This window comes from Solea senegalensis, linkage group LG10 (assembly GCF_019176455.1).
Source record: "Solea senegalensis isolate Sse05_10M linkage group LG10, IFAPA_SoseM_1, whole genome shotgun sequence".
Taxonomy (NCBI): domain Eukaryota; kingdom Metazoa; phylum Chordata; class Actinopteri; order Pleuronectiformes; family Soleidae; genus Solea; species Solea senegalensis.
This window is the reverse complement of record NC_058030.1, coordinates 6,965,860-6,992,497: the sequence shown is the minus strand read 5'-3', so window position 1 is coordinate 6,992,497 and position 26,638 is coordinate 6,965,860. Positions and strand designations below refer to the sequence as shown.

Here is a 26,638-nt window from a genome sequence, read left to right as displayed (position 1 = left end):
GAAATTGCACCTATATTTCTCAAGAAATTTCATGTTTTGTAAAATTATCCTTCAGTAAATGTAAAACAAAGGGGTTCTTGTTGTTCATAGGTTATTATGCTATTATTTTACTATTTTTACTGGTCCGGCCCCCTTGAGATCAAATTGTGCTGTATGTGGCCCCTGAACAAAAATGAGTTTGACACCCCTGCTCTAAACTGATCATGATATGCACTACAGTTTATGATTGTTGTTGTTGTTTTTTTTAATTTTGTAACCTGAAATGTGTTATAATCTCGAATTAAACTATTAGTAGTCCAAATATTCCCAGTAAAATACACACACGTCTTTGGAATATTTCTTAAATTGTGGTAAATTCTCCAACTGAATGCACTGTAATTTAATATGATATATAAAAACGCATGACAATAATAATGTTTTCATTGTGAAATGATGGTAAAAATGAAGAGACGGTCATAACAGGCGTATAAACCTATAGGCAACAAACGAAGTGAGCGGTGACTCATGTGTTTATATGGTTAGACTGTAGTAGTAGTGGCGGTGATGGTGGCGTTCAAGTGAACCTCTGCTTACTACGCCTCGTCAGAGGGCGGCACTTTGACTGCATTTTACGCATCATTAAAATAAAGGCTTAACTCCCTCCCTCTTCGAGCTGCCCCTCTCCGCGAGCCCTCAGTGTCTGGATTTATGTTGTAGATAGATGGGCTAGATGCCACACGTCATAAGCTTACGGGCTGCAAAGTTAATAGTCTGAATTCTTTTGCCGTTTTGCTTCATTTTAGGTGTTTTTTCCCCGCCCTCTTCTGCTTGGATACTACTGACTTAGGCATTGGATATGTGCACACAAGATGATGACAGCCCCTTTCCTCCCCGTAGAAGTAAAATAAAATAGGCTTTCGCACTCACTGGATTTACTCCTGTCGTTCCATATGAAGAAGTCAAAAGTAAGTGCCTTGTTTTGTTTTCTCTTGTTTTGCACAATAAGTTAAGTTTGCGCCGTGGCGTGACGCAGGGAAGAGGGACACGCTCGTCAAACTTGAGCGGAGAAGCCTTGTGGAAGTGGCACGTTGTGGTTTGAAGTCCTCGCTTGTGAATGGAGTCAAAAGGGAGAGAGAGTGAGACAGTGAGACAGTGAGAGGGGACTCGATTTGTAAGCGTGAGTTGGACATCTTTTCCAGAATGCTCCACCTGTGCACACGTTGTGCCGCTGCAGCAAGTTTTCCTTATTCCACTTGGAACAGCTTCACCCGGTCGAAACGCCTTCGTGCACCACTCTCTCTCTGCTGCGCAACTGTTCATTTATTGAATGCTTCTTCTGTCCGTTGTTGCACTTTGAGTCGGAGACATGTCGTGGACGAAGTTGTGCCGAACTCACTCTGTCAAAGCTGAAACGGTGAACTTTCTGCGGGATTATAATTCGACTAAAAACACGTGTACATTCGCCTTCTTTTGCGCGCGCGTAATTCCCGGTGCTCTAAACTCTCGTTTATCCACCTGTGCAGGGTGACACTCGCCTCTCGCATGTAAACGAATCTGTTTAATGTAAACTCAGGGCCTGACCACAGTGTGTGTGTTTCACCTTTTCTCACAAACCACCCACCGGCGGTGGCTCAGGACAGGAAACAGGCAGCAGCCGCCTGCTCTGCGCACAGACCGGCTGCGCTGCGCTGCACTGCGTGCTTTAATGAATCGCGCTACGCGGACAGTTTCTGTTTTCACTGTATGTGTGTGTGTGTGTGTCCATGTGTCCATATGGAGACATATACGAGAGAAAGACAGAAGACACTGTTAAAATAAGTGTGACAATTAAAATGTTGATAATTGATTACGTGTGTGTTTGTGTGCCAGAGAGAGAGAGAATGAGAAAACATGTCTTTAAACAATATTAGAGTGTGTGTGTGTGTGTTGTGCATGTGTGTGCGCGCGTTAATGCCATGTGCGCGTGTTCCTGGAAACACACACACACACACACACACGGTGGAACCAACACAGACGTGGTTGTGACAACCTTGGCTTCTGTCCGACAGATTTCCGTTTCACCGCTGAGCAGGAATTTACCAAACATTTTCTAGGCGTGTAATTGACATCACATTGAAGGCCGAGGTCTGAGCTGGGTGTGGTCCCGCTGACCCACGAGCACCGAGCACTCACACAGGTACAACAACGCAGGAATAATTGGAAACGGAATGGAGCCTGTGATCCCATCATAAGGAGGGCTCCGGTTATTGCAGCATGTGATGACACAGAATGTCACACATTTGGCTGCAGGACATCATGATGCTGTATAGGAAATATGCGGGAAACTGGTTTGCATATCATTTATGCACGTGTGTGGGTTTGTGCATATGTGTGTGTGCGCATTTTAAGAGGGAGGCTAACTAAATTTAGACAGGTTTAACCCACATTACATCCCACAGGATCTTTAACTGATCCCCGTGTATTGTGGTTTGACTAACCACTATCTCATTCTGCTTGGCAACCTAAGCTCTTTTTAATCACTGTGTCAGATAAAGAAACAAATTAAAAAAGTATGGGAGTTATATAAATACAGACACAGCTTTGTGTTTGTGTGTCTGTGTGTCTGTGTGCGTTTGCATCGGGGGAATAGAAGTCTTTGAAGTTTTCTGGAGGACGGGTGGGTATATTTCTGCATCCCAGCCGCTGGTAATCGTATTCTGAGCAGAGTTTCCATTTATGCTTTCTTAATGAAGTTATACAGTAAGCGGGGCTGCATGCCTGACTGGATTATCTGACACCTTTCATCTTTCATTTACTGTCTGTGCCACAGCTATCTGTGCTTTCACCTAATCACATTTAAAACATATACAAGGGACTTGCCTCTGCTTCTCCATAGTAGTCATATGGGGTTTGTTGTAAAACTTTATAGTGAAAATTGTAATTTATTTCCCCAAGGATGCGCTGCTGCATATTTAGTCCCCATTGAGGCTTTTAACCGTGTGAAATTGTGGTGCTATTATCTCGGGTGTCGACGCCGGTGATTGATCTTCACACAGGATTCCTACACACACACGCCCTTGTATGTGCAACAGTTTGTGAGAGGGAGAAAGTGGTCGAGCACGTCTGGAGTATCGCACCCTTTCTCCAGATCTTTTGACACCAGTAGGGAGCGCTAGGTTTCTGATGCCTGTGTTGGAGGAAGCATCAGCCTGGCTCTGTGAGAAGTTTAGGAAGACATCACATGACCCCCACACACACACACGCACACACACATGCACACACACACCCCCACCCTTGCCTATGTCCCTCCTGAGGCACACAGAGACACACAGCCTCTTCAAGGTAGGAATGTTGCGCCTTCACTCCACCTCACTGCTCTGCATGGAGGGCACATAATCAGGGGGTCTTGGTAAAGTCACCACAGTGGGATCACTGTTTGAAAGGGTCAGCTAACTAACCATGATTTACTGTAGCAGCAGTAAATGAGTTTTCAAGCCAGACAAGCCAGGTGACATTTGAGAAATCCTCTCATCAACCGTGTGCTTCCTTGGGCCAGATCTCTATGATGATATATAGCTCGCAGGTTACTGACTGGCTGAGCTATTTGTCCATTTCCATCCAGCGGAAGACAAACTTGAGGCAGGTGAAGTGAATACGGACCCAGGATGATTTAGATGCACACATGGTCGGGACTCAAACCGAGGCTGTAAATCCACAGGCTTACTGCTCACTCAGTTTGCCGCTCCTGTGTTGCTTGCGGCATCTGGTCCGCCGAGAACGTCCACAGTCCCCCTGAGTGCAATACATCCTGATTTTATTGGTGCTCCTCAAAATGGATGTGTTGTTTGATTTCTTCAACAACAAAAAAAAGCCAAGCACGAAAAGAGAAACGAGATCATTAATTTCTGTCACAGTGGAAGGGGAGGGGTTGTAAGCTTGATCTGTCACTCTTCAGAGGATAATTACGGCTGAATTTATTCATGGAAGGAAATGTGTTTGTAAAAAGAAATGGGCTGAACAAATGATCGTTTCCAAATAGAAATTGTAATGTACATAAGCTTGAGATAATGTATGTTGTGATTGAATAAATCACTTTTTAACGCGTTACACGGTCTGTAGTTGTAAAAAAGCACACGTGACAAATCAGAAGTAACAACATATTGAATACATTACACCGGTTACAAGTTTGAATAGAAGTCTATTTAGAATGTCAGTCAACATTTTCCCGAGGAGAAGTTTTATGTATTCTTCACTAGCACAGGATGTTGAATTAGTAAACGACGTTCCCATTTAGATTAAATTCGATCATGTGAGTGGACACCGGTATGATTGACAGCTGGTGATGGGCGATGCCTCAGCGCCTCGCATCTCTCTCCACTCGCGAGGAAAAAGAAAACTGTTTTGGTTAAGTGTACAACGTTGCTATTTTTGCAATGAGAGTTGTTCTTTAAAATCCCAATCCTCGCGCCTGGCTGATAATGTCCCAAAATATCACCATACGTTGTGTCCCTGTGCTGCCAGATTCTTGCCAAAACACAGCCGTAGTTTCTGAAGGAGACACAAACTGTGACGTGCGCTACTGTGCTGGATATCTAATGCAGACAGCAGATCTGCTGCTGCTGCTGCTTTGAATCAAGTTATTAGCTCACGTAAAGTGGCTCATCTCATATTAAAACATTCTTCACTTAACTTAGTTTGCATTCATCCATTTAATACTTTGTCTCATTTCTGTAAACATCATGTTCCCAGCGGGGATTTCTGTTACTTTGTCGAGCCAAGCGGCTGAGTCAGTGAACCTCTTTTGTATCACCCGATATTTTGAACCGGGGACTGATGTTTATTTATCAATGCTGCACATTGGCACATATCTATATGACTCATGTTTCACTCATTCACTCAATTACAAACTCACGCTTGACTCCATGTCTTTCCCCTGAGCCAAACAGTCTGTGTTTAATGAGATCCATCGCTGCCACATTATTGTGGTCGCCTGCTAATGTGCTGTTGCTGCATTAAATACTTTTCTCCAGTTTGATTTTGTACTGAAGATGTCGTCTTCATGGCTACAACATGTAGGGAAATGATAAACACATGTTTTTGGGGGGGGCGGCGGTTTACACATTTCTGTCTATAAAACCGTTGGAGATCCTGTAATTTAGATAATGCGCCGACAATAGGTCAACATCTGTGACTCTGACAGAGCTTATTAACGAAGGAAGCATTAGCCATGTGATTACTGCATGATGATCAGTTCACTGGTTCAAGGTTGTGTGAGTTGAGGAGGTTCAGTCACATTGATCTCCTAGGTCACATGTTATTGGTAAACCTATAATCGATTTGGTTTGAGTTAAGCTTTTTCATTTTGATTCATTGTAGGCAGCCAGCATTTGAGTATGCTATTGTCTAAACCATAAATGAAACAATTGCTTTAACACCGGAGATGTTTAAGGTCTTGTCTCGAGAGAAGAATAGAAAGTAGCCAGCTGTGTGACAAAACATCAAATGCAGAAATCCTGCTTCTTTTACACCATAAATGTGAACATGAGGAGAGAGAAGGTCTTTTAAGTTGATTCTTGCAGTGACATCCATCCATCCATCTGTCGTCTACCACTTAATCCTTCACATGAGGGTAGCGTGGTCCGCCTCTGGTGCCTATTCCAGCTGACATAGGGCGAAAGGTGGGCTACACCCTGCACAGGTCTAAACTGATCTCATTTCCCCCCCATACTGTGTGTAAAAACACACATAAATTGTCTCCGTTTGCCGAGAAATGAGGAGTCTAAGCAGTCTTTTTTTTTTTAACCATCATTTTAATCATCTAATGTTAACACACCACAAGACGTGAGACTATGAGGCAACGCTCCCATAGAAGCCATAAACGTTTGTCTGATTTCACCTGCATTTTCAGAAATGTATAAGGAGAGATGCTTCACTCCCCACAGTCCTCGGGCATAGTGGCGACATGTCTGCTCGGCGGAGCTTGCTGTTAACGTTTGTCAAACATCTTGTTAGCTCGTTAGCCCGCCATGCTCAAGCTGTTCAGCATTATATTCAATTTACCACAAGTGCAGCCTTTTTTTCTAACAAGCTGTAAACATCATACACATGCCTGCAAGACACAAACTGCAATATACTGCAACGTTATACGAACAAAAAAAGGCACAGTTCAAGAAGAAATCTCTGGAAAGGGGTCGTCCGCAATGGTTTGGCCGTGTACTTCTTCCACTCTTTATGTGCTGAGTATTGCAACTTAGCCTTTTGCACCACTTTCATTTATTTTCAGTTATTAAAGTCACAATGTACTGATGTGAAATTTAATTCTGGAACCAGAGCCTCGGGAAAAGCTGCTGATTATGGCTGTCACGTCTCTATTTTGAAGCAATTTCCCTGAATAAATCAACCTATGGAACCTGAGAGGTGTAAAAACAATGCAGTATATCTGAGGCAATGAGCTGAGCAGGTGGTGTTGAATTTATCCCGAGGACAAATTTGTGTCCACACGTGCAAAATAGTGTGTGCACGTTTCCCACAGAAAGACCACATTTGGGTTCATGTTTGCACTGACCCCTTGGGATCACATCACTCAGGAGTAATCCATCCATATACCGATGTATCCTCCACATGAGGAGCTGTGCCAATCCCAGCTCACATCCAGGACAGATCGCCAGTCCATCACAGTGCCACAGACAAACAACAATTCACTCTCACACTCACACCTATGGTCAATTTAGAGTGTCCAATTGACCTAATCCCCAAATTGCATGTTTTTGGACTGTGGGAGGAAACCGGAGAACCCGGAGAAAACCCACGCACACACGGGGAGAACATGCAAAGTCATGCAGAAGGGCCTCAGGAGTAATCATGGGATGATTTTGAAAACGGAAAAGTTACATTCTCTGTAAAACTTGCACTTCAGAACTCTTCACCATAATGACTGAATCGAATGTTCCGTAGTCCCTAGTCAGGACGCATGTTAATGCCTGGTCTTAAGTGCCTGCCCTGTGGTCACTGGACTACGTGCCCAGTCTGACTACCAGGAAATAATCTTGAAGTCATCCTGAAGAAACGTGTCACGTTAGGTTAAGTGTTTTCTTTCTTTCTTTTTTGGCGTAAAGAGTCAAATTGACACTATATTGCTGTTAGAACCATACAGGAAACAGGAAACATACTTAATAATGTTGATGGTTTGAAAAACAATGTTTACAGATGTCGATCTGTCACTACACCCTGAGGTCTGTCAATGAGGAAATTCCTGCAGGCCTTTCTGAAGCTGGCACGCAAAGCTTGAAATTACTGGCTGGGGTGGCTTAAAGATTTGTTAGACTTTGGATTTCCGGCTTGTTTCTGCACCAAGCAGACAGTATGGTAAGTATCACGTGAATGACAGCGCTAAATGGGAAAATCACGTTCACATGGATGTGGCGCACAGTTCTTTGGGTTGTGCGTTGTGTGAAGTGTGAAGCAGAAGCCAACGTGATACATTTGTCAGTCCCTGTTTGCTTTCAGACAATGCTGAAATGCCTCTATAGTTATGCAGGATCACTAAAAACAAAAGGGGGGATTTGTGGGGTGTCATCTTAGGAGCTTAGGACAGGTGGAAAAAGATAAGCATGGTTCCCACATGAAAGATGACTCGAGGCTGAAACGGTCACATCATCAGTGTTTTGGTGTGTTTATTGTCTGCTTCCGCTGTCTTGTCTCGCTGTGATTATTTGATTATAGCACAGACAGATAGAAGGATATTATTACAATCTAAGTAATTGCAATATTATTACAATTATTTCGATTTGCGTCATCCCGTGCCAAGTTGTTACCAATGCTGTCACAGCGATTGAGTGATTATGCTTCTGTCAGGTTCTCACTCGATTATCATACTGCTGAAAAGCTGAAAAATGATCAATAAACATCCTGCCTCTTCCCTAAATATTGTTTCGTGTGATTTCAAGACACGTAATCTAAGAAAATGGTCTTTACCTAGATGAAACCTTCCCTGAATCAGTTCATTCCTTCAACTGCAACAATTGACGGAAGTTTTTCCCAGCTCACGTTGTGTGACTCGGGTCCAATTTACTGCTCTCCCCTGTGTGGTGTGCTCCTCGTCCGCCCCAAGGGAATACGACTGACTCACTGAGAGTGCAGAAAGTGCAGCCACTAATGTTAGAAACCAAGGCAACCACTTCGGCAGAAGCATCAAGTGTGCATTTGAATATTCTCCTCCACAGTATCCTCGAGTGGCGCATCACAGATTGCACATGAAAAAAACCTTGTGTTTTGTGGTTTCTGCTTTGTCGTGTGAAGCCGCTCTGGACCCTCCGACCTCTGTCCTTGTTCAGCTCTCTCTCTCTCTCTCTCTCTCTCTCTCTCTCTGCCTTGGGAGTATTTGAAAACATCAAATCACATGAGGGGTAATTGAGTGGAACAGTTTATTGCTCTCCTATACATTTTGCATGTTTATGTGTTTATGTTACCACATAGGCATAATGTAGCCATGGGGTGGGGGCTGCAGGATGAAGATGATTTACCGTTTCCCTTTCTGCGACAAAAAACATTTAACAAGCACAGTCGTCATCCTGTGGTTTATGGGTCTCATTCAATTGTGTATTCAGGTTCCGTTTAAGGCCTCTGGTTTGTGTAATTGGCATATTGCCTCAAACTCGTGCTATTATTCGAAGCATGGGGTCCCTTGAGCATGTGGACCTCTTGATATTTTTATTAGCGCCATGTCATCTCAACTGAATATTCTGGCTGTCTAAGCATGACTTCAATTTGAATCATTAGATTCACGATCATATAAATCTCATGTCAAAAAGTCTTTCCACATTTCCACACCGTATGGTCATTATAGCGTTACGAATAAAAACAAATCTGATTATGGCCTAATGGTGCACAGTACTGCAGCAGTGCTAATACAAAGTACAAAATGCTATGTTCGAGAGTAGAGACCTTAATATGTTATTATGAGTGTATGAAACTGCAGGGAGACAAATTCAATTAAGGCTGGCTGCCAGACTCTATATAAGTAAAAGGTAAAACGTTTAAGTATGTTTTAAGGACCTGCTTTGCATTAAAAGTTACAGTGAGGTTGACTCATGTTTTGGAACAGCCCCACATAGGCCCGCACAGATGTGGCCAAATGAAAATGATGATTCATTTAAATGGATATTAGTTGGATAAGTGACATTTTTTATTTTGTTAGTAAAACTAGAATTCGTCAGTTATAGGCCTCTGCTGACCAAAAGTTTCAGTCCATACATATATATTGACATATTGTATTGAAAGGAATTTTAATTTCAGCCGCACCTGTCCCTGGCTTGGAGAAAATATTTATTTGGCTTGGCAGTGGCTTTCATAGGCTTGGTGGCATGCCACGCAGGCAAGCAAGTTTACCTGCAGGTGTGCCACGCAGGGTTTTGTCATGTGAATTTGGAATTATGCAAATCTCAACTGTGTTGCAATTTAGCCGTAAACTATAATCGTGTATAATGCGTCAAATGGGAAGGCCCTGGTTTACCTCCGGGCACAGCGCACGCGTACCCAACGTAGGTGGAGTAGCAAACCCCGCTCACCAAGCAGAAAAAAACATTTAGAAAACAGAAGAAGTCAGAAGACTATCCAGTCGCCAAGGATAGTCGTCTGAGCCTCGAACCGGCTGACGCCCCGACGGACCTTTCAGCTGATGAGCCGCTCGAACCAGACGTGTCCGAGGGAGCTATACAGTAGCATCGTTTTCTTCTTCTTTGGTAGGAATGTGTCCTATTCCCTTTGCTTTTACCCACACCCCGATGGTGAAGTCAGATACTACAGGACGCTGACGTGTTTAGTATAGTCTAGTATACAAGGGTCCACGATATGCGACGCGCACTTTGGCGTGGGAGGCATGTGCGTGGAAGTATACCAGGGCCTCTATTGTTTCATCTACAAACTGTCCCCTTAAAATAAATTAGCTTAATTTAAATCGAAATGTAACTCTTAAATTTAAATAAAAGTCTGTCACATTACATATAGCCTCTAAACTCTGTGCAAGTCTCTGGGTTGGCGGTGTTCGGATCCTGTGTGTCCCTGCGACATTCCCACACTGTGCACAGGAAGTGATTACAGATAACAGATGGAGGCGGTCAGCAACATTGTGCTAGTAAAAGGAAAAGTAACTGCAAACAGGTTGAGAGGTTGTTATCGGACTGATGTGACCGGTCCACACCCTGAGGCAGATTCAGGGTGTTCGCTTTCTCGATGCCTTCATGAATTAATACTGGACCTCTGTGTTCACGTGGTTAAAACAAGGTTCTTGAAACAGAAACAAAAAAAAAAAACTTAAAGAATTTTAGGTTTTTTAGTCGCTGCAGACGGGACATCACCAGCTGTCAATCTGCATTAAGGACCTTTTGCTTCTCTTAGGTTGTGCTGCATGTAACTTCTGAGTAGCAGCACTGGCATTAATCCTATTAAGCATATATTAAAGCACAAGCTCTTAGTAATCAAATCACCTTACATAAATATTCCAGCACAAGTGCATGCCAAGATAAATCACATTATGTAAAAAGAAACCGAGCCACCTGCGCCAATACATGTGAGTGCTCTGTAACACGTGCCATTGACAGTGTAAGTAAAAAGGAAAAAAAAGGCATCTTTGTATAAGCAGATTGGAATTAGACCAGGGCTGCAACAGGCAGTGCATCCGTACACTAAAATGTCAAATTAAACAATAGATAGAATTTGCACACACATTTGTCAGAGGGATATAAAACCATTTGGTATTGACTACCAAATGGTTTTATATCCCTCTGACAGGGATCTCAACGTTGAATCTGAATCTGAATGACTGGGGAGTAAGATGAGGTTAAAATGTAGCTGAACTTGTTTCAGTAAAAAAGCATCTTTTAAAGCTGTTGTGCAACTCAACTTTCTTCCTTGTTGTCCAAGCCAAGTTCCCTTCCTGCACTTAGTGCATAAAAACCACATCTATGTTCGCAACTCTTTGTTGACATAGTAAGGGAAGCTACTGTGTGGGCCACTGAGGGGATCATAAAAAAAATGCTTTTCCTTTTGAAGGAAAACACCGTTGGGTATTGGGCTCTAAGGGCATTTGTTCTAGATCCTTCCTCTTTCAAATTTGCTCGTAGCATTAAGAGATTTGAGGCACACGAATGATAAGTTAATGCATTAATGCATTCTCTAGAAAATGCAGCTGCACAACCTTAACATCTGTGTCTCAGTGTGTGAGAAAGGCAGTGGATGCAACGTAATTAATTCTTTATAACACAGCGAGACTCTCAAGACAAGTCTCACAGACAGTAATCTGATTACGCAACCGTTCCATCTCCAACAACATGTATGGAGGAGTTTCGTCTCTGGGAATATGGGACAACTAAATCTCATTGAGCCAAAGGACACTTTCTTGGCCCAAGTTTGGATAAGGAATCTAGTGTATGCGCCCTGGGATTATTTTCCCTCTCTGTTCCCATTGTTTTCTTTGCAAGATTTTTGTGATTATATTCTCGCCATTAAACCCTCTAATCTTCCGCGGCTCACTGACACTTTGATAATATTTGGTTAGAAGGCTGCGACATTTGGTTGGCGCTAATCCTTCAATCTCTTTGTGCAGCACAGTGGGTGTTTTTCTCTGGGTGTTCACTAAAGCCATTGTGATGTCTGGTCTCATTAGAGATTTCTGGAAATGTGCTTATTTCCTGTTTTTCCCCGCAACACATGCCTAATCACAAACACGACAAAATCTTTTCACGTTCGTAGTAAATGAGCCATTGACTGGCGGCCAGCGGAAAAAGCATGTCGCGCCTTTAGCGCTGAACATGTGGCCGTTTAATTAACGCCGAGATCTTGACCTTCTGTCTGTTCAGCTGTTGATGGTTTTTTCAGATCTGTACACAGATCTTTACACAGAGGACAGAGGAGTCACCCGCAGACACCGTCTTTCCGTGTCATGCCATTTTATTAAGAAGATCCTTGTAACACTGCCACATTTTTTTTCATTTAATTAGGCAGAAACAGAACACCAACAGAGCAGGCATCAGTCGACACAGTCCTCATTAATGTTGAACGTGTACTTCCCTAGTTCTTTTCTTGGAACCAGCATCGACCTCCTTTGCATATAAGGAAGCACCAATCCAGTCTCAGGCTTGATCAGATCAGGTTTGGCCAGATAAGGTTAGCGCCACGTCCAAAACGGTCACGTCAGGTCACAGACACCACAGCAAACCCTGTTGGATAATGTTGACGTACTGTATGTCCCACAAACATGGCGGTGAGGTATATTTATGTTACCTTTTTTCAAAAAGGCATTCATAATTTCATACATTCATTCATTCATCCCTTTATAATTCCTGATCAGTTTTCTGCCTGTGGGAAAATAACTAGAGCGTCACAGGTCTTTAGCATCAACATCAAGTGTTTTATGAAAACAGTGTAAAAATAGATTAGGGGAAAAACAAGATAGAACTCAGGCTGCTTGGCTGTAAGGCTGCGGCACTTTTGGAATTTTTGAACTTGTTCAATAGAAAGATGTTTCTGCATATTTCAGACATTTTTACCACTTTATCTTATTAAAGAACATTTCTTCTCCATCACAACACACATAAAATTGATGCTGTTGCTCAGGGTTGCGCAACTATCAGAAAAACATCCTGACATTAATAAAAGCAATAAACACGCTTTTAGGCATAAGATTCCAATGGGTCAAATAATTAACAACTGCTTTTCGATTGGAACCAGTTCTCAATTCCCACCCCCATTTTCACAACAGATACAGGCCTCATTTTTCATGGAAATGGGCTAATTTTACGATCCAGGAATTGTGTTTGCTGCCTCACTGCCGTCTTGCTGAAAGTGGGACACTTATTGGAACTTAGCTTTGGTTAACTAAATTTGCTTCACCCACGGATCTTCAAACAAGTCATAAGGTCTTCCATCCAAAAGGTTCATTCTGGATCATTGGAAAGATAGCAATGGTTTTGAATCAGTTCTAAGTAATGGAGTTTAGTTATCAGAGTTGGAATGTAGAGAGGAAAAAAACATCAGTACCTCCAAAGCCTTTCAAGTTGACCTGCTATATAGTGGTTTGTTACATTGCTGTTAATGTCAACACACTCTTGACTGTTAGAAGCTTTCACTTACTTGGACATCGAAAAAAAAAACTGGGTAATACCAGAGTGCAACACTTATTATGGAGTAACTTGTTTAAAAAACTGTTAAAATTACTCTAAAATGTACTGAAATCCCTATTTTGGTAATAAATAAATATATATATTTAGATTTGTGAGCAAACTCTACCTTTATTTGACTCGTAATGGTCCCGGAAAATGTGAATAAATATGGATAAATGTCAAACCTTTAATTCAACCATTCATCAACGTTTTGCTTTTTTATTACAATGCACAATAAAACCATGTACCGTCCCATCCCTAGTTATTACTGCCGGACTTTCAAACAGGTTCATTTGTCCCAGTCTGTTTGAATTGATATAAAACACCATAACTGCCTCCCTCCATTATGGTGATACTGGGTCTCTGAGTTGCCAGCTGCTATAAATGAGCCTCAGCAGACAGAATGTCCAATGCTAATATGATTTACTCTTTAAGTGAGCTCTAGTCGCTTGACGATCAAAGCTTTCTTGTACCATTTGAAGGCCTCATAATACGTTTAACAAGTCATATTTTAATTGCTGTATTATATTTCAAGGTAATGGGTTTGCTGATGACCACCGTCTTCATCCTGGCAATGTTTAACAAGATGTTTTGCAAGATCACAATAGAAGTCTTGAAAGTCCTTCAAGATAAGAAATGCTACTTTCTTTAGAGTCTTATCTTCTTATCTTTTTTTTTTACGATGTGCAGTTTGTTTATTAACATGTTAAATATTGACATTCGAATGCAAGATCCAGCCCAGGGAACTTTTTTTTCTCGTCAGTTAACAATGTGAAGGTGGAAATGTTGACAAAAAATCACAGAGTGTTGCAAATAATGTTATTAATAGATTATGAAAACACTTTTTTTTTAAACCAAATCCCCACAACACCCTTGGACAAAAAGCCTGGATGAGTTCGATGACATCTGACACATCACATGGTAAAATTGGAGGCTAATGACTCAAAACTCCGTCTCTCTGACAAGCTGCATGTTGCCAGGGCAGGCTAATGTCGTGCAAGGTCGCGTGGTCCTCTTTGATGAGATTATGTGGTTGACAGGACCATGAGGCCGGTGGTCTGGAGAGTCTGTTCAAGCTAATGATCCCTTGAGTTCAAAGTGGTGGTGAAAAATGAGATGAGGGAGGGCGGGCTCGCAGGCGTTCTATCTTCATTCAGTACATTGTTTCTGTGTTTTTCATTGTGTCACAATAGTGTAGTCAAAGAGCTGTGGGAACTACAATCACAACTGATATACTGTATTCTACTTTTGCATGCTCCAAGAATGAAGACCTACCAAATTACTTAATTGCGTACTCAATTGTCACTGTAATTGAAGTAAAAAATAAATAGACTATGGAACAATTGATGCATCACCTCAGTTTTTCCTTTGTATTTCTGTGTTATTAGCAAACTCAGGACACAGTTGTTTTTCTCGCCAATACCTCGCATATTTAGACCTTGAAGAGAGAAAATGACAAGCAAAGTTGTGCTTTGAGCAGCTCTGATGCAATAGATAACAATCACTGGGAATTCTCCATGCAAAATGTGGTGCTTTTCTTGTTTTTTTGCATGAACAGGTTTAACAAAAACTGGACTCGTTGTCAAATTGTTTCTCCGCTGTCAACTAGCGACTCTTCACAAGTCGGTGACGACTCTGCCCGGAGCTTGAAACAGGAACAATTTTTGAAAAATGCCTTTTAAAGCACATGGAACACTTTCATGCAGTTGAACAGGAAACGATGCAACAGTCTATCCAGTATCCAGAAACACGCGTCACATGTATCAAGCACAACTCATTCATGACATTCTTACATGAGACCTTTGCATGTCACTTATTGTGTGGCTTAAGTCGCTCATTTGCCAAACAAAGAGGTGAATAAACAATTCACTTATTCACTTACAAATAGACAATTGTATTTCATTTCTACTGCAGCTCTCCCGTAGACCCTACAGAGTGTGGTCCTTTAAATAGCAGCCGCGGTAATTACAGAGCCATTAGTGTCACATGTGCCGACAGAGTGGTATGAAAGTGAGGACGCGGCGAGCACACACGTGGAGAAAGTTCAACATGAGCGGTGCGAGCAAATCAATGCGGTGGCTCTGCAAAAGAGGGTGCTGAGTCAGCAGTTGCACTTTTTAAAAAAGAAATGCGAGAAGGATTGTGTAATGTCACAGTATTTGCATGATTAAAAAGGATCCCGTTAGGGAGTGGCAGCTCCTCTAAAACCACAGACCGAGCTTTCAGAAGAACTACCTTGCTTGCTTTGACTGTGTTTCCAAACGACTGAAATTCCTTTGTCGCACGAGATGCAGTTTCCCGATATTGTAATTATGCCACTGTTTTGTCTGTCAACTCTTGGCAGGCTGTTCATTGTATTTCAAGTTTGACATTTGATGTGACGAGAAGACGAAGTCGCGACTGTCCACACCTCCACCCCGAAACACGAAATGCTATTAAAATTCAAGATGCCATTGTTCCTATTTCATATTCAGTATAGTGTATACATGCATCACTTGCCATTTCAGGTTTAGTTGCCTGTTTCTTTTCATCAGCATTTTCCTCATTTGTGACTGTTTATTATCAAGCTTTCACTTGGCATTTTGCTTACCTCCATTTTGTGTGATTGGCTGCTTTGGTTGCCTTGTGGCTGGAAAAACTCAACATCATTGACTCCAATGTTGCTTTGGGGCTTGAGTCTGTCAAAAAGATCGCAGCAAATGTCGAAAAGCTGGACTGTCTGGTGCTCTAAACACAAACGGCTGAGCTGCTGAGAGGCAGATCTAAGAGCTAGTACTAGATACACAAATGGAATTTGTTTTGTCCCGAGCCCTTCTGGTGTATCCATAAAAAGCTTTGCTGCACAATTAGCTTTGATGCCGCACTGTCAGTTCCCCTTGAAGCAGTAAACAGGGTCAGGGTCTGGAAGTTCTCAAAATGACATAATTTTCACTTTAAATTAGACAAAGATGCAGTTGTGACTCGTCTGTTCTACATTACATTGGTCTTTCATTTTCTTAAAATCTTTCATTTGGACACGTGCCGAGGTTTGCCTGTTGTACATGGGGTACCTTTGATTTTCTGACCTGGAGGCCAAGGCAGAAATGACGAACCACAAGACGCACACATTGCTTGCTTATTGTTTGTGGAAGATGTTTTTGTAAACAGTGAATTCGCATGTGGAGCAATCATGGATCACTAATTCAGTAAGCGCTTCTCAGTTAGAACTACATGTCGCTGTGACCTATGCCTAAATAAACAGGATTATAAAATCCTGTTGTACTGGTTCAAATGCCAGAACACTTGACACCCACTGAGTTCCATGTGTTTATTTATATTAAGCTTTGGGGACGGGCACTGACTGGTTTTTAAATCAATCGCATAATAGAGACAGATTAGCGAGGAGATAGTGTTCATTCTTATGTCCGTGAATGGCTTACAGTATATCTACACTGCTGCAGCGTGTGTAATAGCAAGAACGAGACAAAGAGGCCATATTGGGGCTTCATAACAACATTTATTTATAGAATTACAGAATTTAAATCAAGGTGGAGGAAGTGCCAGCAAAATATGAAATTACACTGCAATTGCTGCCTTTGTTGATTTGCTAATTGTGTTGTTTTAAGTTGCAATTTTGATTTGTAAACAGTGCAACAGTATTATTCCAGTTTTACTTATTCCTCTTTCACATGTAAATGAGTCCCCCCGCTCACTTTGCCCCCAAAGTATAGGTTCACCTGTGTTGCATCAGGCATTTCCATGAGAATGGAATCAATATTGGAACTTCTCTTTTTATCAACAGGCAGTGTGTTTATCGACAGCGACAACTGGAAGCATGCTGCCTGCAAACTTGTGCAATAATTCCGTCCCTTTAATGCGTGCGAGTAAAAAACAAGAACCCAGTTCCAACAGTGCTGCATTTTTTTGTTTTGTTTTTTTTCAACCCTCTGCATGTCAAAACATGATGGTTGTAGATTACGTTTTCCTCTACAGTAGCACACGTGTCCGGGTCCAAGGAAAACAGAAATGAAAGCAGAGTAAAAGAAATGAGAGTCAGGTTCCTTTTTGCTTCAACAATGACTCGTTACTTGTTCGCCTTTGTCGCCTCACAAAACGTTGATATTTAGTCAAGTTTAAAATCCTTAACTGAAAGATTCCGTCTTAGCAGTACTCTGGCATCATTGTCCGTGCTTATTCATGTGTCATGTGTCCCATTTAGCTCTCACAGAAATTCCAGTCAGGCATGACTTGCATCAACAACCATGTCCATAGCCATGATATTACTGATAATTGACCTCCATTTGTCTAGACAGGTGGCTGTGTCTTCTTGTTCAGAAGTAGTGAACACTGATAAGAGCAATTGTTTTGCCTTTTCTAGCTTTCTTCTTTTGAAATACTGTGTAACCTGCAACCTTTTCTAAATATATTAGTTGAGGGCCTTGGTCATTTGGAGCTATTTCCTAAATGTGATAGTTCCCTTATGTGATTTTGTGTCACCAAAGTCACATAACGGAATATAACATTTTTGACATGAAGTGTGGAAGGGGCAGTGGTCTTGCCTCACGCAGCAAGAAGGTCACTAAGTCCCGGTTCGCCCGAGGGCGTCTCTGTGTGGTGCTTGGGTTAATTTAAACTCATCAACCATGAGCGTGAGAGTGACTGGTGGTTTGTCTCTGTTATGTTGGCCCCGTGATTGTCTGGCAACCTGTCCACGGTGCACCTGTGCCCCTCATGCGGAGGACAGAGCCGTAGACAGTGAGGGAGTGAGTGAGTCAGCTGTGGTGACACCATTAACCACAAAGCAGGGTGAGGAAACCCTTTATCCACCGAAAGTCATTTTCAGATCTTCCCCCAAGGTGTATACTTAACGTAGGAATGCATAGAAATATTTGCATACAATTCTGCACAAAAGTCAGCAGTGCATGTCGCAGCATGGAACTTGTCTTTGCTTTGCCGGTCTGGGATTTTTGTAACAGTAAGTAATAGACGCTCCGTTTTGTGTCTACTTTTCAACCTCTCCACTGATGCCTGAAGGAGATTTACAAAGCAGCTATGTAAGAGCTGTCAGTAACCTGACTAAGCTAGTTGTAATGTTTGTTTGATCCTCGTCTGGTTTCCTGCAGTGCCCTCTTTTATTTACAGGGCTGAAACCATTACTCGATTAATCGACTATAATTCGATCACTATATAAATCATCAACTGTTCCGATAATCGACGAATGGGTTTGAGTGTTTTTAAGGAATTAAAACCAGTTCTCTGATTTCTCAGCTTCTTAAATGTGAATATGATCGGGTTATTAAAACTGAATCACAAAACAAGACACATCGTGAGAACATCGTCCTTTCCAGGTTTGAGCGACGCCGATTAAGATTTTCTGACGTTTATCGAGTCATCGAGAAAGTAATCAACAGATTAATCGATTACGAAAATAATCGTTCGTTGCAGCCCCGGTAAGTTACGTGATCCTTCAGAACAAACTAACAGCAGCTCTGCAGGTGCAATAGTTCAAATATGTTTGTATGTAGAGGAAAGACGTGGCAGGTGGTGTCCCTCGAACCAGGGATGCTCAAGGATGGGGAAACTGAAGCGTCACATAAGACAGTACATGGTATGTGTTCTCAGTACACGGCCGGCATCAGTATGTGTCACATTACAAGGTGGTGACCGAAAAAACTAGTCTGGATAGACAGGAAGTTAACGAGATATCATCTGCTGTTCTCTTTTTGTTATTACACTTCACACGCTTGCACGTCACTTCTTCCCTGTGTTCCTTTTGGTTATTACTCCATAACAAAACTCACCTCCAAGACTCTAGAAGCATGAGATTGTCTCTCTGGTCTATTGAACTGGTTGTATATACAAATCTGTTCAGACGCTTGTCCCTCAGACGCTTGTCCCTCAGACGCTTGTCCCTCAGACATGTCCGTTTATGTTAACACAAGGATGTCAGCCAAGAAAATCAGAGCGCCGGATGTGTTGCGGCGAGTATAAGCCAGGCTTTATCTGAAGAAATGGACACGCTCTGCCAAAAAAGAGGCTTTTGCATGAAAATAAGCCAAGTCAAAGACGGCTCTTGAGTTAAAATGCCTTCATTTTTTTAGGGTTTTAACGTGCTAAATACACACGTGACACACTATTGTCGCGATCCTTTTTTTTTTAATCACACAAATGTTATAATATATTATTGTATTGTTATCCAGTTACTGCCAGTGATTATTTTTCTTCTCGCTCGTTATATATTCACGCGTCAAGCAACTGGAGCAAAGCAAATCTGTTATGTGTCGATGTTATGGACGTCGAATAACATCAAACATCATTTGCTTTGCCGTACACGTCGGGCCCTGGCGGCGTACAGAATCCCTGACCTCGCGTATTGCATTTGCGTCAGCACATGAGCAATTTGCTGATGCAAAACAGTAAAGGCTGGTTTATGTACACCGAGTCATCCTGTGTCAGTGCGGTCGGTGGTTAGACACGGCTTTCAGACGCCAGATTTCCTTGAGCTTATGACTGCAGATCTTTTGAATTCACCTGACTCCTGCCGACTCTGTGATATTTGCCGTTCTGTTGTCTGCAGACGAACCCGTATCTCGTTGCTGTGACCCTGGTTACAATGAGTTTGTCATTGTTTATTGATTGAAATATGGTTGTGTTATTTTGTTTATTGTTCACGACATGAAAAGATAAATAAATAAATGCTATAAATTGCCTAAGTATTTCTTTCTGTTTCCTTTTGATGTTGCAGATTTGGATACGTGTCTGTGTCTATTTACTGCTGTTCATCACGCTGGGGGTACATTCAAGTAAATTTGACGTCAACACAGTGACAGATGACATCTCTAAACTCACTATTTTGGTAAGTAGAATATTCAGCTCTTGCATATCTGATAGTTATGTACAACCTGCAGCACATTTCAAACTCGAAACTTCGAATAAGGACCTGGATATTAGTGTGTGACTGCGATATTTTTCATTGTCGAGTGATTTTTCGTTTCCGTTTTTGTCTCTTTTCTTCTTCAGAGACATAATATACCTAAAGATTACAGAATTCCAGTTAATTTCGTTCCAAAAGAAGAGGTAAGACACCAGGCTTTTCTCGGAAATGAAATACTTCATGTATTTTTATGTAATATATTATCTATTGAACATGCAGTGGCTCGTCTTATGCCTTCTTTCTTTCTTTCTTCCAGGGTGGGATGTGTTGGGTAAAACTCAATATCTACTACTTGGAGGAGAGTTTAGACCTTTTAGCGAATAAGTTTGGAAACATTTCGTCCAACAGTAAAGATATTAACATTTTCATCCAAATGCTCCAAGAACTGCGGCTCAAAATGGGCTCTCTGGTAAGTTGTGGCGCAATAATCAATGGACCTGTCATCACGTGTTTAATGAGGTGGCAAATGCCACTGTCTCTCATGAGTAGTTTTGTGCACTAGTCAGATTTCACTCAGTCCTGTCTGGGCCCGCCTGAGTCATAGAGGACTTGGGATTTAAAATCAAGACCACAACGGATTTATTTGTACAAATTGTTGTTGTGATTAGATTAGAACATGATATGATTGAAAACAGCCCTGGTACTACTGGCAATAGTCCAATAGCTTTAACATGATCCAAGCCTGCATTATAATGCACATGGTTCACATGTTTATAATGGTGTAGATATTTTTTGATCCAATATTTCCCCCCCCCCGTTGGTTTTTGAAGAAATCCCACCCTGACTCTTCCAGATTTGTGGTTTAAAAAACAAACTTGAAAATACTAAGACTACTTGTGGGCATTCACAAACCAATGGGTGGTGTCATGGTGGGTTGCCACTTGTGACATCACTACAAACACTTTCAATCTGTGAAATACATTTTGACTAAAACACATAACGTTCACATCAGTGTGGACAATGTTACATAACATTCACACGGAGTGACTCGCTCATGAGTGTTTGTCCTGTGTTTGTGTCTCTGCAGGACTCCATCATGTATGATTTTGAGTGCCACTATAGGGAAGAGAAGTGGGAGACAGCGCATTACTTTGAATTTGTCAAACAGTTCCTTATAGCAGCACAGCATAGAGGAGATTCGGATGCCTGTGATCCTCCTCCTTGTCCGTCTACACCATACACAGAAACAACACAAGAAGGTAAGATAGAACGCCATTGAATTTCCTCCGCTATTCATGTGTTGCTTGCTTGTTGTTGCCATTAACCCGGGTGTTGGATGTTGGATTGGATGTTTTCATTTGAACGACCCTGTCTACAATTTTTAGTGTTTTATTGTCGTGGGCGCTTGGAAACGTCGCCACTCTCCTTGGACTGTTGTGAACAGGCTTTATTTGGGTCAGATCTCTTGTGGTGTTTTGGGGAATCTTTAACCATTATGTCTTCACAAGGACTTTACAAGATAAAAACCATCTCAGTGCTTAGACAGCCCGCCCGTGGAGACACGGCTGAGTCACAGGACTGAGGGAAGATGTCCCCAGGCAGTGCCTGTGAAAAGAAAGAAAAGGGCCGAAACCTGACTGTATACGTGTTGATTACAGAGCAATCTTCCAATCTTCCCAAGCGCTTGGCTTTTCTTTGAGTGGTCACATCAGATCTTTTGTGAGAGTGTGTTTGTCTGTGGGGAGTGAGTGTGTGTGTGTGTGTGTGTGTGTGTGGGGGGTGATGATGATGATGTTTGTCATCATCAAGGAGTAAATGCCCGCCCTACTGCTATTCTAATTTCTCCTCTTCTAACCCCAAATGTACCCTTTTTTTTATTCCTCCATCCTCCCAGTATCATCCATGTCCAGCACTGAAGGCCCAGTGTGTTCAACGCCAGGCTGCAGTACATGTACGTGCACAATTTTTATATCATTTCTAAAAATGTGTTGAGTCTTTTGCTGACATTCAGTCACCCCTCAGATTTCCCCTGCTTCAGAAAGGGTTTTCGTTGAGAGCCCACAAAATACGACATATTAGAATGGGGTGGGTCAGCTTGTATGAGGCACTGGACGTCGAGAACCAGCACAAGTTGCGCATGTACACAGTCACCAAAACCATGTCTTCACTGTGTTTTATCCCACTTAAAGTACTGTTTGATTTAATTCATTAAGTTACTAAAATAAGGTTAACAATTTGGGCTCAAAATCTCTGACTGAAAATCACAACATGTCATTTTCTTTTCTTTCGTCCCTGTAGCCACAGAACAAAGATCCATATCTGAGATAGTGGAGCGAAGCCTTCTCTCCTTACTGCTAATTCCACTTCTAGGCATCGTATTCTTGATTGTGTGGAAGGTGAGTTGACCTTTGACCTCTGCCACTAATCTGTTTAATTTCCTGAGGTGCTCCGGGGATAATTGCTGTTTGTTAATACTGGGAGAAAGCTCTCGGATGTGTGGAATTTATGACAGCCAGAGACAAGCCTGGCATAATCATGCAGATCAGAGCTGCAACCATTCAGCCAGGGACAGTGGACGTAATAAAAGGGATTTTTCTAACCCCTGAAACAGATCCAATCACGGAGGAATAATGAGGATCCTCAGCAGGACCCAGCAGGTGGACTTTACTCAGACCCAGAATGGACTGCGCCTCCACTGGACGAAACGACAGAAAAGTAAGGCGTTCTTTCACTTTCCCGTCTCTTTTCGTCACTCACCAGCTTGATTGTTGCAAACAGAATCAGAGGTTTGGACCATTTTCAGCAGTCATCAGTTTTGGCTTCAGGGTTAATCACATCTTAGCTTAAGCTGCGTCACAAAGCAATTTGTGAGTTATGAAATACGTTGTTATTTTTTAAAGTTTTAGCTGTGTCTGTGTAATGAGACAAAATATAAGGTATCTGTAGGGCTTCCTGCGCAACTTTCACACCGCATCTACACGTACGAGACAGTTCGTGAACAGAAGAAAATGAAGCACTGAAATGCAATCAGCTGTTCTGACATCTTCCAAGCCTTGACACATAGATAACCCTCATCAGTGAATGTCCCCTTCCCTGAAATGATCCACTTTTTTCATATTAAAAACTGTATCGGATACTGGTTCACTTTGTCTCTAGAAGCTAAAATCTTCTCGTGTGTCGCTGCCACGTGACGAGGCACCGAATGTGACGCTAGACTCTTGTCATGTGAAAGCTCTTTCAGCCTCCCATTCAATTAGCTGCCCCTGCTGTTGTCGTTGGACAGTGGGTAATGCCTTTATTTCTGCTCAATTACAGAAACAAGTTGAACGTCATCGCGACAGTGTAATACTTAACCTTCAATGTTCCTCGGCGTACTTGGTGAGTGATTTTCTCGGAAAAATAACGATTATTGGTTGTGAACTTTTGCCCGTCACTGAGCTCTGAACCCTCTCCCCTCCCTTGTCCATCTCTCTCTCTCTCTCTCTCTGTCACACACACAGGGCTCCACACTTTTCTCCTGGTGGCGTCCAACGGTGGTGAAAAAGCAGCAGGAGGCTGAATTTCATAGCGAGATCTCAGAAGTGAAAGGCCTGTTATTGACTGCTCTCCAGACTCACAACAGCAGACTCACAACTGCCAGGACTGAGATTTTCTCTGGTTAAATCATGCCTGCTACATATGGACAAGCTTGCCTTTCTTGTAAGACTGCATTAACCAACCAACCGCATGCTTTTGAATAAAAACACTGTGTGAGATTTTGGCAGACACAAACCCCTGTATCACACCTCCACTGGATTCTCTGGCTTCGGCGAGTCATCCATCAGACCCTTCTGCGTCGCGAAGTCTTTAGGGGAAAAACAATGATGAAGGATGATGGATATGGAGACCACTGATGATAATCACGGAAGCGGTAGCAGTGTGAACAGGGCACGCTGGCTGTGACCTTTTCCCATTAGGCCGACAGAGGTGGCAGGACGCAAACATCTGTTTCTGTATGTAGTTTATTGTGTCGCTATCATGTCTGTGGTCTTACATTGTACCATGTCCATTCTTGGTTTTGTGCCTTGTTTCATTAGTGTGATTAAGTCTGTGTGTACATTTAAAAAAGGCCTGTCAGCGTGTCTCTGTGGTAGCAGACAGCGGAGAGATTGTTACATGGCAGATTAGACCAATCTCATCACAGTAACACAACACATTTGATATCTCTCTCTCTCTCTCTCTCTCTCTCTCCCTCTCTCTCTCTCTCTCTCTCTCTCTCTCTCTCTCCCTGTCAAATAAACTTACACTATGACCGATTAGTTGGCTTGACCTGTACCTAGTTAGGATTTGGAAAACAGTATGTTCAGTACGTACGAAAAAAAAAAAGAAAAATAAGTCATATCAGGACAATCTGCTGTGGATGTAACTTGTGACATGTGTGGCCACATATTACATGTAACCTTTAGGAAACAGATCAGCTGGTAACTATGTTTGTTTCATGTGTATATGGGAGTATATGTTGGGACTTTTTTCTTAGGAGATGAGAGTATATTATGCTAAATAATTAAATCTGTGTTTGAAAAAAAAAAACGTATACCACATTGGTGTTCATATAAGCAGCAGTGACGTCCAGCATCAATACCTGGAATTCTTTGGTGTGGTCAAGTATTGTCTGTTGTATTGAACTGCGAATGACTTTATTCATTCCAAAATGCATCTTTGAGGAGCGCTCAGCGCGTGACTGTTGCCATCGTTTCTGTGGCATCCTCGATCTGAAGCTGAAGTTCATGTAGTTCATAGCGACAGTACCTCCCACAGGAACGCGTCTGAGTGTAGTGGTGTCGTAAAAAACATGCTGTTATATTGAAGCCTGAAGCTGATCACGTACACTCAAAAATGCATTTTCGATTGATCAATATTAGATCCTACTATCTATGGCAGTTTAGACGCGAGACTTACTCTTCAGGCATCTTTAGGATGTGCTCTTTTACATGAAGACTATTACATGCAGTGCTCAGTATTCTGATGGAGATACAGTTCTAGTAAAGTCAAAATCAGGCATGTCGAATGTCGCTCTTTTAAATAAATAAATAAATAAATAAATATTATGAGCCGCAACGGGTCTGAGGTGTGAAATACTGTATGTGGTTCCCCCCCCTGTTTTCCTGTCCTATGTGAGGACCATGTGTCTCTGCATGACTGGTGCATGATGGAAGCCAGAAAATCGATCAAATTAGCTATTTCATGCATTGTCAAGAGAATGACTGTCCTTAAGTACTGTCCCTGTGTAGGTTTTGTTGTTGAGTGGTCTTAGAGGAGTGAGAAAACAGTGTTTTCGGGCTCAAGCATCCCAATCCATCCCACTTCAGTGAGTGAATCAACTGGCTCTAGGCAGGAAATAAGTCTGGGTGCCAAAAAAAAAGCAAATATAATTATTGCCCAGTTGGTATTCTGGGTGAAAACTCTACTGTATTCTGTATTTTTGTATAAATGTAAACAAACATAAATAAGATATGAATAAAGTACACGTATCCAAACATGTTGTGTTCCTTTTTGTCAGGCTGCACTGAAACATAGCTACCAGTAGGGATACAAAGAAAATCTGATTTTCTGCCCATAATTTGTCAAAGTTTTGTCAGGACATCGTAATGAGCTCCAAGGATAACTTGGGAGAAAGCTATGCTAAAATCCCATGTCTTGTCTCGATGATTTCAGCACTCCAATCACAAACAGACCTCCCTCCTGATCATATTTGTTAAAAAGAAATCACACCACAGGGAGCACTTGGCCTCAGGCCTTACGACTACTTCCACTTCAAAATGGTGCCAATATCGCACGCTTCATTAGAACCTTGAGACTGTTATTGCTTTTATGCAACACTTAGCACATTAGACAAATGAAAACAGACTCTTTACTGAATTATGACCGGCTATGTTTCATTCCCTGTCGGGGAAGAATGTCTGACACCTCCGTAATCGTACAAGCGCTGAAACATCCGGTCTTTTCTGCTCTATTTCACCCATGTGAACGATCAAGCAATGAGCTGCATTTACTGTTTTGTTAAAGTTATAACTCGGTCGTTAAAACTCGGCTTTCTTGGGGGGGATGCTAGCAACCAGCGCCAAAGCAATAGGCTATAATATCTACATCTATTCCTATATCTACTCTATATCTATATCTTACATAAACTGTTTAGAAATAGAAGGTGGCAAACTGATAAAAAAAAAAGAAAGCCTCTCTTCCAAGCATTTTTTTTGCTGTGGGATCCACATAATATGGGTCATGGGAGATGTATTTTGGATCACCAAATAACATTGCTGAATTTTTTTTCTCACCTTCCAATTAAAGGTCGGGCCGGAGATCATTTCCTGGAGCATTTTCTTAGTGTATTGCTCGTGAATCTGTGTGAAACCAACGCTCTTCGTGAACAAGCATTGTGCGTTCCCATGCTCTGGAGGCGTAGCTTCAGAGGAAGTCTGAAGAAAGGGGCTTGGACGTTTAAATTCAAAATGTAGTCTGCTCAAACTGTTTTTCCAGGATCTCCAACTCTACCTTTGAGATTTGTTGGATTACGATTTACCTTAGGTTAGGTGTTATAACAAGGTACTTCAATGTACCCTCTCTTGGTAAGCACTCAAACCAAGAGTGACTGCACATTCAGGGTAAAATTGCAGGCAAAAATTTCAAGGTT

The 26,638-nt window shown here is 42.0% G+C and overlaps 2 protein-coding genes across 5 annotated transcripts in view; one reads left to right on the top strand and one right to left on the bottom strand.

The window, feature by feature from the left end:
• LOC122776381 (receptor-type tyrosine-protein phosphatase zeta-like) overlaps positions 1 to 26,638 on the bottom strand; it is a 940,026-nt gene that overhangs the window by 765,433 nt on the left and 147,955 nt on the right. The gene's annotated exons all lie outside the window — the stretch shown is intronic.
• kitlga (kit ligand a) lies at positions 654 to 24,537 on the top strand. Its single transcript, XM_044036956.1, has 10 exons — positions 654 to 944; positions 19,840 to 19,950; positions 20,115 to 20,171; positions 20,285 to 20,437; positions 21,056 to 21,227; positions 21,863 to 21,919; positions 22,267 to 22,364; positions 22,580 to 22,683; positions 23,284 to 23,346; positions 23,469 to 24,537. Exons 1-9 carry the CDS (start codon positions 930 to 932, stop codon positions 23,312 to 23,314), a joined length of 798 nt encoding a protein of 265 aa, XP_043892891.1. The 5' UTR covers positions 654 to 929; the 3' UTR covers positions 23,315 to 23,346; positions 23,469 to 24,537.

What these genes read in the sequence shown, in the direction of transcription:
- kitlga (XM_044036956.1), top strand. An exon ending in GGCTCAAAATGGGCTCTCTG is followed by an intron (nt 20,438 to 21,055) that starts GTAAGTTGTGGC and finishes GTGTCTCTGCAG; the next exon opens with GACTCCATCATGTATGATTT. An exon ending in TATTCTTGATTGTGTGGAAG is followed by an intron (nt 22,365 to 22,579) that starts GTGAGTTGACCT and finishes CCCCTGAAACAG; the next exon opens with ATCCAATCACGGAGGAATAA.